Source organism: Myotis brandtii, unplaced genomic scaffold, assembly GCF_000412655.1.
Source record: "Myotis brandtii unplaced genomic scaffold, ASM41265v1 scaffold582, whole genome shotgun sequence".
Taxonomy (NCBI): Eukaryota; Metazoa; Chordata; class Mammalia; order Chiroptera; family Vespertilionidae; genus Myotis; species Myotis brandtii.
The window spans coordinates 543,518-554,524 of NW_005370187.1; the positions used below are offsets into that span (position 1 = coordinate 543,518).

An 11,007-nucleotide genomic window follows, 5' to 3' on the forward strand; every position below is an offset into this window, starting at 1 on the left:
GGGGGGGGGGGGGGGGGGGGGGGGGGCCGGGGGTAGGGGCAGGAGGCAGAGGAAGATGCTCGAGGTGGTAGAATGGGATGCCCACCTGGGTTCTTGTCTATCATCCATTCGCTGTGAGCCCTCAGCAAAAATTAACAAACTCTGGAGGTCAATATAAACTAAGGGTTCATCAATAAGTCCCCTATAGCTCTGTGAAAGTGGGAGGGACAGACAGAGGGGGAGGGAGCTAGGGAGAAATCGAGAATTCTGGAACAGGGCCATGAAAATTTTTCAAGACCTGAAATGATCTGTGATTTTCAAAGCCTTTTCCCTTAATGTTTAACTGAAGCCTCCCTGGCTGCAATTTGAACCCACCACCCCCTCACAGCCACTGTACACAGGGAGGCGGCCCCAGCCCTCCCAGGTGCCTGTCACTCTGGCCTATCTGGGCGCCCTCTCTGGTCTAAGTGGCCTCCCCCTATGCAACGTCCCCAGGTGTGGTTCTGCTTTTGATGATAACCCGCCCTCAACCGGAAGCCTCCCAGAACAAGATAAGGCAGGGCCCTGGGGGCAGGCAGGGGGCAGGCATGATTTCGGAGAAATGTGTGGGGTCTCCAGCCACCATCAGCTCTAGGATCCTATCAGCTTTCAGACAAGCACCGTTCAGTTTCTGCTGAACCCTGGAGAGGAGCTAGAAGATGGATGGACAATTGCTCTGTCGTAAGGGTGTAAATTGGCTCATGTTTCCTGAATCAGCACAGGCGACAGACATAGCAAACGAGGCCTCACAGCAGGGGAGGGAAGTCGGCAGGAAACCGGACCCCTCTCGGCTGGGACTCAGGACTATTACCCACCCCAGGGCTGAAGGACCTCCACCGAGCAGCCCCAGGTTCTGAGTTCAAGAGTGCACACCAGCAGGTAATGCTCCCTCCCTCGCTGGCTGTACCGCCTGTTTAAGCCAGTGGCTCTAAAAGGGAGGGGTGGGGGGTATCAGACCCTCTTAGAACAGAGCCTTCAGCTTCTCGCACACAAAGCTGCCTCTTCCAAACTTCCTACAGGAAGCCTGCCGACCCCTTACCTTCATCCCGAAGGACTGCATCCGGACGGCCACTTCTCTCCCGATCCTCCCCAGGCCAAGAATTCCCAGGGTCTTCCCATTCAACTCGGTGCCCATGAACTGCAACCAAACAGGCAAAGAAGCCGAAGTCAGCACCAGGAGTGAGCTTCAGGCACTGAGCCAGGTGCGGGGGAGGCAAGGCCGGCTGCTCACCTTCTTTCGGTCCCATTTGCCATTCTTCATCGAAGCCGTCGCCTGGGGAATCTGCCTGCAAGGACAGACACAGGGTGAGCCGGCCCACGCAGACCCCCGCCAGTTCAAGGAGGCGTGCGAGGATGCCTGCACGCCAGCTCCGCCTGGCGCGAACCGAGCTCGGCCTGGGTCTGGGGCCTCAGGCTCAGAAACAGGAGGGTCGAGGCTGTGCAGCAGAGGGGAACCCTTGGAAAGACTTGACTTGGGACCTGGCCAGTTTGGCTCAGTGGATAGAGTGTTGGCCCTCGGACTGAAGGGTCCCAGGTTTGATTCCGACCAAGGGCATGTACCTGGGTTGCAGGCTTGATCCCCGGCCCTGGTCGGGGAAACAATCGGGAGGCAACCAGTCAATGTATCTCTTTCACATCAATGTTTCTCTCTCTCTGTCTCTCTTCCTCCCTTCTATTCTCTCTAAAAATCAACAGAAAAATATCCTCAGAGGAGGATAAACAAAACAAACAACAAAAAAACAAAACAATAAGGAAGGGAATAAACTCATTTAAAAAGGGGGCTTGACTTGGAGTCCTAACTTCTGTCTCCAGCGAGGAGTCTGGGAAGAGGTTCTGATTCCGTGTCAGCCCCCAGGGCTATCAGAGTGACTCTGGGCACTACAACGCAAGTCAGTCCTCCAGGGTTTGCAGGAATAAGAAATGCCGTGTGGAGAGGCTCCAATGGCATTAAAAGCTCCAGAAATTCAAGAATTTTCATTTTCCTATTCCATTCAGGGCCACAACCTCCAACATCTTCCACTATATCAGGGGACAGCTGATTATTTTTTCGTCCTTGGGAGTTTAAGCCCCAAGGGTCTCAGGCTAGATTTGGGTGGGTGGGTGCCACAGTCCACACTCGTCTAACTTCTCCACCTCCTGTCCTACCACCTCAGGCACGCACGCACGCACGCACGCCACACCCCACACAGCCTCTCTGCTCCTATTGGCCAACATGGAAGTCTAGTCTCCTTGTGTTTTCTGGAGGAGACACAGGAAGTTAGGGCAGAGTTAGAGGTCACAGGGGCAGATATGTCCTGTGGGACAAGGCCATCCAGGCTTCTCTGGAAGCAAAAAAGTAAGAGACAAGAAACAATGTTAGAATGTTTAAGGCGTATCTTCTGTTTTAGACACTCTTATAGGAAATGTTTAGACACCCATTAGCTCACTGAATGCTCACGAATGCACAGTGTGGGGCTCTGGGGGTTAAACACCCCACCCAGCTCCGCCCACCTAGGAGCAGCTGAACGGATTCAAATCCGAGGAAGGCCTCCCACTAGGCAGCCTCCTAAGTGTGAAATGCAGGCTTTCCTGCTGGTCAGGAGACGTTCAATGGTCAGTGGGTGGGTGGGTGCACAAAAAGAGATTCCAAAATATTGTTCCTGTGTTTCTACTTCACTGACTTCTTATTTAAAGAAAGTTCTTTCCTGTCTGCCCATTATGGACTTCCACCTGCTGGTAAGGCTGTTCTCCACTGGGAGCCCCGTGGACTTGTGGGTAAACTCAGCCAAGCTTAAGGAACTCGCTTCAGGGGAAAAGCTCCATCTCCCTGCTCCGGCCCATCACACCATCGCACCTGGTTCAGGAAAGCAATACGGGAAAGTGCTCTCGGTCTCAGCCTAAAATGCCTCACTTGGTGAGACGGAGCCCCCAACCCTCACTCCCCTCCCCGCCTCCTCTCAGCTCCCTCGCCTCCTGATCTCTGCCCACCCCACTCCACGGTGCTGAGATGTAGGTGCCAAGATGTGCGGGATGGCACCACGGACACAAGAAATCCTCAGACCCTCCCTCTCGCTGCTGTACCCAGCTGGTCAGCCTCCCAGGTTCGGTCCTCACCAGGCCAGTCTCGGGGGACCAAGATGTGGACGAGGGGGCTCAAGAGGGGTCTGACTCACAAGAGAAGGTAAAGCGGGCAAGCTGGGGAAATCTGCACTGGTTGCAGTCTCCATGTCACTGTTCTTCTCCCGTCATCTGTTCAACGCCCCCCACTGTGAGGCCCATTCAGGGCTCCGCACCCACAGGGCCCGATGCTCTCAACTGTCCCGTCCACAGCGCCCACTGCCGCCTAGTGCTGCCCTGCCAGGAACGCAGTGATTAAACACACAGGCTATGGGACGGGAATGCCTTCTTGACGGGTACTTATTTCTCAGGTTGTGGATGAGGGACTGGGATGAGGTGATGGGTGCAACCTTTAAACCATCCCACTGTACCGACTCTTTTAAATAAAGCTGGACGTGCAGCCCGGACGGCCTGGGAGGCCCAGACCGCCAGCTCAGTGGCCCCTGCCAGGCTGGGCTCCTGCTGCTGGGGAAGTGGTGCCTGTTCCTCTCTCTCCAACCTCCTCTCCTCTTCACTGGCCAGTGACTGTCAGTGAGTCCCTGGGGTCTCAGGGAGAGATCTCAGAGAAGAGTTAGAGCAACGCTGAGCCCCCGGAGGTCCCTGCGTCTCAACTGTCCCGTCCACGGCGCCCACTGCCGCCTAGTGCTGCCCTGCCAGGAAAGCAGTGATTAAACACACAGGCTAGGAGACGGGAATGCCTTCTTGACGGGTACTTACTTCTCAGGTAGTGGATGAGGGACTGGGATGAGGTGGTGGGTGCAAACTTTGAACCATCCCACTGTACCGACTCTTTTAAATAAAGCTGGACGTGCAGCCCGGACGGCCTGGGAGGCCCAGACCGCCAGCTCTGCGGCCCCTTCCGGGCTGGGCTCCTTCCTGCTGCTGGGGAAGTGGTGCCTGTTCCTCTCTCTCCAACCTCCTCTCCTCTTCACTGGCCAGTGACTGTCAGTGAGTCCCTGGGGTCTCAGGGAGAGATCTCGGAGAAGAGTTAGAGCAACGCTGAGCCCCCGGAGGTCCTCCCCAGCAGGAGGGAGAACGGCTCTTGAGGGAGGGAAAGAGTGACTTGTCGGGCCCGGCAGGGCTCAGGCCCGCGTAGAGAAGCAAGGAGTCCTGCTGTCTGGCTGTTGGCGTAAGGGTCCCAGGTCTCAGGGATGCAATGCCAGCGGACCCTTCTGACCCTCCCCTGTGGACTCAGGACCAGGGACATGAAGAGGAAAGTGACTGAGAGATCAAGGAAGAAGGAAAAAAAGGATCCCAGGCTCTGCCAAGGGGCCTCGAGCCACTTCCTGCCCTGTCCCTGGTTCCATGCCCTTCCCCGACCACAGAAATGCTGGGGTTGCCTGCCCAGCGCAATCATTTCACCACCAGCACAGTCAGGCTCACACGCATCATGTGTCATGTCCACTGTTCCTAGGCTGCCCCTCTACTCCAGGGGCCCCACGCCCAGAATTCTGGGTTAAAAGAGCAAGAGATTTGAGCATTTGAGTTCCCTTGTGTTATGAACCCACGGGTGAGCACGGGGATCTCAGGGCAGCTTTTTATCTTATTTTGTTACAACACAGACCTGTGAGGACAGGGACAGAGAGGTCAGCCCTGTCACCGAAGCCGGAGACGGCTTCTTGGGTGCATTAACACTGGAGCTTAATCTTGAAGAATGAGAAGAGTTACGTAGATGAAGCGGATGGGGAAGGGTGCTCCGGCAGCAGGAAGAGCGTTCGCAAAGTGTGGAGGTTAGAAGTTAGTGCAGTGATGACGAACCTTTTGAGCTCGGCATGTCAGCATTTTGAAAAACCCTAACTTAACTCTGGTGCCGTGTCACATATAGAAATTTTTTGATATTTGCAACCATAGTAAAACAAAGACTTATATTTTTGATATTTATTTTATATATTTAAATGCCATTTAACAAAGAAAAATCAACCAAAAAAATGAGTTCGCGTGTCACCTCTGACATGCGTGTCATAGGTTCGCCATCACTGAGTTAGTGTGTGAAAATCGACCGCCTGGAGGGGCACAGACAATGGATGGGGAGAGTGGGAAGTGAGGAAGGAGACATGAAAGGTCACACACAATCACTCTCCCCAGAACCCTGCTCCTAGGTGACAAGCAGCAACCTGGTCACTGCCCCTCCCCATTGGCCAGCACCAGGAACCTGACCTTGGCCTGCCAGAGCCAGGGTACTGAACGTTCCTAGCAGCCCGCGCGCCGCCAGGCCGCAGTGTACTCACTAAGTTTCTGCAGGTTCCTTTGCTTGCAGAATCCTACTATGTGTGAAAACCGACCGCCAGGAGGGGCACAGACAATGGATGGGGAGAGTGGGAGGTAAGGAAGGAGAAGTGAAAGATCACACACAATCACTCTCCCCAGGACCCTGCTCCTAGGTGACAAGCAGCAACCTGGTCACTGCCCCTCCCCATTGGCCAGCACCGGGAACCTGACCTTGGCCCGCCAGAGCCAGGGTACTGAACGTTCCTAGCAGCCCGCGCGCCGCCAGGCCGCAGTGTACTCACTAAGTTTCTGCAGGTTCCTTTGCTTGCAGAATCCTACTAACTGACATGCCAGGGGGCCTGGCTCTGTTGAGAGAAGTCAGCGACTTACCTGGCCAGACACATGATCATCCCACAGGTGAGCTCCGCGGCACTGAGACTGTTCCCGTTGGGAGTGCTGAAGAGCAAAGGAGAGAGGGGACGTCAGCGGGCCCAGGCCCGGGACACTCACTCCTGTCCCAGCAGGAGGCCTGGAGGGCACACTGTGCTCACTCTCTGCTCCATGAGCTTGTCCCACGCCACCGCCCCTGGCTTCACATCCCAGGGCTGGGACCTGCAGCAGAGACACACCTGGCCTCTCTACCCAAACTCACTTCTCCCGAGAGAGAAGCGTCTCCCTGGCCTGGCTCAGCCCTTTGTCTGATTCCTCTCATTTCTGAATCTACCTGCCCGAGGAGGCACAAATCCCGAGGCTCATGCCATCAACCTGACTGAGGCTGTGCCTGTGATGGGTGACACATCTATCAGATGCAGAGGTCAGCCCATTGCCTACTGACCTTCACCAAGGTGCCCAACTTGGCTTTTATTCGTAACAAAGTGATATATATATATATATATTAGAGACCCGGTGTACAAAATTCGTGCATGGGGGAGGGAGGGGTGTCCCTTAGCCCAGCCTGCCCCCTCTCGCAATCCAGGACCCCTCTGACAGGGTCCCTAGGCCTGGCCGGTGATCAGGGCCTATCCGGGCTTTCCTCCCGCCTCCCCCCGCAGCTGCCTCTCCCCACCCCGCTGCTGCCACTGCTTGCCATCTGTGCAGTGCTGCCCTCCCATCCCCCATCACCGGTCGCCTCCCTCTGCGGGCAACAGGCGTGGGGTGTGATCGCTTGGCTGGCCTGGGCCTCCCTCTGTGGGGCAATCATGGGGTGATGGCGGGACCCCCGACCAATCGAATCGCATCCGCCTTGGCTGGCCTGGTGCCAGTGCGTGTCATAGTGTGGTTGCCTGCTGTTCGGTAGTTCGGTCAATTTGCATATTACGCTTTTATTATGATAGATAGATTTTTTTTTTTACTTTGTCACACCACTGATTGAAGCAAAACAACACAACATGCTGCCACTTCACCCAAAAGCAGTGTTTTTACTTTGCCCTTTTTTGACGGCTCAGTGGGTCATTGGCAAAAGGCCCAATGAGTGCTTTTTTAAAAGGGGTACAAAAGGACATTTTTATCTCCACCGGGTGGCTTCTCCTCCTACCCCTCAACAAGTCCTCAGCTGAGAAAGCTTCCTCACACCTTCACCCTCACAGCAGTGCTGGCTGTGCCCATTTTACAGAAAGAAGGGAGATGGCAACCCATGAAACCATTTTTTTTTCCCCTCAAAGGCTTTTTTGTTTGCTCTTTAACAAGTATGTTCACCCTCCTTCTTCCCCTACTGGATCTTTGCATCTCTGGAAATGAAGGTTAGAAGGAGAAGAAATGTTAAGAGATTCTATGTTTTTAAAAAGGTCAAGATAAAAGGATCCTCAGAAATCTTGGCAGCTGCTCTTGGTCGGGGGACGCCCCGCACGGAAGGCAGAACGACAGTAGCCGCAAAGAAGAGGGAAGTGGGTGGAGTGGACCAATTCCAGGCTCCAACCTCTGCTATGGAAAGTGGGAAGTATAGCAGCCTCTGGAAGCGACCACAGGAGGCCAGTGGAACCTGGTCACCCTCGCCAACTGCCCAGCCGAGGCGATCTGAAATAGAGCACGAGGCCGTGTGGCCAAGGCTGGGCCCATCGCCGCGGTGGCAATGACACTGAGCTGGGCCCCGCGTGTGGAAGATACCGGAGTAGGCAGACTGGCAGGCGATACAGGTGATTCCGGTATGGTTAGCAGCCTGCCAGAGCAGACAGGTGAAAAGTAAATCGTGCAAAACTGTTCTTTAATAAAACTGGCAGAGCTTGTTTAAGAAAAATAAAGGATTCTCAGAGCCTGTGTTTGCACAAGACCCTGGCTCCCTGGCCTCCCCAGGGAACAGGCTGGATGGGGACGCTGGGAGAGGGGCTGGGGATGGAGGCTGTTGCTTCTGGGCCCAGGGCAACCCTGTCAGATGGGTTACCTCTAACATTTCTACGGTTGGATATCGCCCACCCTAGTCAGATGACCGGTCAGTTCACCCCTACCCTATAGGGGAGAGTGGAGGGAAAGGACTTGGGGACACGAGGTTCCCAAGGGAAAAGGACTCCAAGGGACAGAGCAGTGGACCAAGGATAGTCTTGCCTCACCACATGGCAGGCGGGAGCCAGAGCTGAGTGTCCCCTTGCAGGAGCATGCCCACATGACCTTACATGACCTTTCGCCTGGGTTTCTGCAAAACCAGCTCCAGTGGGGACCCTTTTCCTATTGGCCCTGGGGTGTGAGAGGGAAACGGAGGTCCTGGCTGCAGAGGGGCACAGGGAAGTGAGGAAGACAAAGCCTGCAGTCACTCTGGTCGCTGAGGTGGTGCATTTGCCTATAGATAAGAGCAGAGCTAACAATACTGGCTCCAGACAGCACAATGGAGGGGGAAGGGCAGAGCTGGAGCCGAGAGGACAGATAAGTTCACTAACTTCCTTCTGACTCCCACACGGGGCTGCAGACCAGCAGACACCTGGGGGGTGGGTTTGTGAAGCACGGAGTTAACAAAGAGAAGCTCAATGGCAGACCGCGGGCCCCACGAAGCTGTGAGCACTGACCACCGCCTGGGCTCAGCCTCGACCACGCCTCCTCCTGGAAGTCCTTACCTCCGACCTGGCTTTCCCTAAGGTAGATACCTCCCTCCCTCCCTCCTCGAGGTCCAGCCCCACAGCCACCCCCAGCCTCCACGACTCACTTCATGACCAGGATGCCCTTCCTCGTGGCGGCCTCCAGATCCACGTTGTCCACGCCGGTGCCGGCCCTGCCCACCACCTGGAGCTTCTCTGCTGCGTTGATGACATCCGCGGTCACCTTGGTGGCCGAGCGCACGATAAGGCCTTCACAGTCCTGAGGCAGAAGAAGAAACAACTGGGTCCACGGAGCCTAGAGCTTCCTTGCCCACAGGGGGCGCTCCCACGTGCTGGCTGACTGGGTGTCCTCAAGGAAAAGGAGGCAATGGCGTGGGGCACCGTTTACACATCAGCGAGGCTCCCCCAGTCAGGTCTGGGTTCAAATCCAAGCGCCATCCCTGGGGAGCTCTGAATCTGAGCTTCAGCCTCAACTGCATGAGAGGAGGCAGGGGGACAGGCCGGTGCAGCACCTGGTGCGGTCGCTGGCCCTGCTCAGGTGAGACAGGCCAATAAGCCAGGACAAGCGGAACAGGGAAACTGAGACCTGTCGTTTTCAGCCATCTAGTAAATCCCACCTTCCCTAAACCAAGGACACTTAAAAAAAGTAAATGGTGTGCATTTCTCCCCCGCAGCCAGAGGGTCCATAGCTTAAATCACCCTACTCAGGGAGAGAGCAGAAATTCAATTAGTGCCATTTGCCAACCACACCCAAGGACAGACAAATTAAGAGAATAAATCCCATTTTGGTACATCAGCATAAAGCTGAATATTCTATTGAGATCCTTCCCTAAGACCTCACCTAAATGCCCAGCCTTTAAGAACCCTCAAAAGGAAGATCCAGTCCTAGCTGGTTTGGCTCAGTGGATAGAGCATCGGCCTGCGGACTGAAGGGTCCCAGGTTCGATTCCAGTCAAGGGCACATGCCCGGGTTGTAGGCCCGATCCCCCGCAGGGGGTGTGCAGGAGGCAGCTGATCAATAATATTCTCTCATCATTGATGTTTCTATCTCTCCCTCTCCCTTCCTCTCTGAAATCAATAAAAATATATTTTTTTTAAAAAAAGGAAGATCCAGCTCATGCTCTCCCTCCCAGGAACTAAACTCTGAGGGACCCCATGAGGCCTGCAACCAGGGCAGCAATGGGCGGTGGTTGGCTGCCTTTTCGCTGGCTTCTTGGTGAGCCAAAGCGGACCGCTAGGCTCATTTCCCCAGCCTTTCCTTGTTTCCCCGTGCCCCGCTTTAACAAACGTCCTCTAACATTCACCTGGGCTCGTGTTGTGAATTTTTTCCTGCACAAAGTCAAGGCCCCCTGTCTGATAACCAAGGGACATCACTGCCTCCACTGACCCTGAGAAGCCCCTCGGCTGGCACATGGAAGGCACTCCATAAATAAATGGTGGTCGGCTGGATGAATGAAGTGAATGAATGAAAGACAAAACCGCTGAAAGGAAAGCATCTCCTAAAAACAGAGACCAGAGGGGAAAGGAGAGAACAATGAAACGGGTCCAAAATTGCTCAGAAACCCAGGTAACATTAGACTAAAATCATACATATGTGAAAACGGAGACCTTCTAGAGCAGTGGTTCTCAACCTTCCTAATGCTGCGACCCTTTAATACAGTTCCTCATGTTGTGGTGACCCCCAATTTCATTGTTACAAATTGAACATAATTAAAGCATAGTGATCAATCACAAAAACAATATGTAATTATATATGTGTTTTCTGATGGTCTTAGGCGACCCCTGTGAAAGGGTCGTTCGACCCACAGGTTGAGAACCGCTGTTCTAGAGTCACCCTAGCCACTTTGCATAGCCACTCGGCTAAGCCAGACCCCAAGGTGGTCTTCATAGCTCATCCAGACTCCTGGGGTATCTTCCCACAACAAGGATATTGTTGCCCAAACACCCAATGAGCACCCCAAGCAGTAGAGCAGGTGAACAAGCACCCGGCCCACCCCCACTGGCTGCCCAGGTGGATGAGGAAGCAGCAGGCGTGGAGTCGTCTAATGGAGGCTGGGTCCCGCCCTGGGTTGGTCCTGTCGCCCCAGCCCTGGTCTCCGTCTGTATGAGGGTTAGAACAGATGGCCCTCGGGTCCCCCCCCCCGCATCTGCTCGGACTCCCATGAGTGGGAGTCTCTGCATTTTCCTCAGCGGAGCTCTCGGCTGGATCCTGCGAGAACTTTCTTTCTTCCCTTCCCACCACGTCCACCTCGATTCTGGAGAAAGAAAGGCCAGTGGGCACCTGGCTCCAAGGATCCCACTGTAACACTGTGCACAAGCCCAGAGCCCAGGAACAAGTCAGGACGAGGTGCACAGAGAGAGCAGAGCCCCACGTTCCTCCACGGCCGGGGGCGGGGGTAGGCGGGGAGTTCAAGTTTACACGCAGCCAAGTCTCGAGATCTGCAGGCTTCACCGATGTTTCAGGAGGCTTTTCTCCACTTGACGGCAGAGAGTTTGATGCAAGACCCCTCATGGGCACCCCAAGCCCTTTTACTTATCTGTGACTTTATTATCTGTGGTTCCGAAATAAAACCTCAAAATGTGACATTCAAAGAAGCATTTACAAAGAAGCATTAGTCTCACCCCATTTCACAGATGAGAAACTGAAGCCCCCCACCCACCC

The 11,007-nt window shown here is 54.7% G+C and overlaps 1 protein-coding gene across 3 annotated transcripts in view; it reads right to left on the reverse strand.

The window, feature by feature from the left end:
* The window catches only part of PHGDH (phosphoglycerate dehydrogenase), a 28,758-nt gene that overhangs the window by 13,234 nt on the left and 4,517 nt on the right, over positions 1–11,007 (reverse strand). For 2 of the 3 annotated variants that reach the window (XM_014550106.1, XM_005879079.2), the window contains exons 2-5: positions 8,453–8,604; positions 5,713–5,778; positions 1,250–1,304; positions 1,058–1,156 (exon numbers count right to left, since the gene is read on the reverse strand). The exons of the other annotated variant lie outside the window; for it this stretch is intronic. In XM_014550106.1, coding sequence (XP_014405592.1) covers positions 1,058–1,156; positions 1,250–1,304; positions 5,713–5,778; positions 8,453–8,604 — 372 coding nt within the window. The remainder of the gene's footprint in view (positions 1–1,057; positions 1,157–1,249; positions 1,305–5,712; positions 5,779–8,452; positions 8,605–11,007) is intronic. 3 annotated transcript variants of the gene reach the window in all.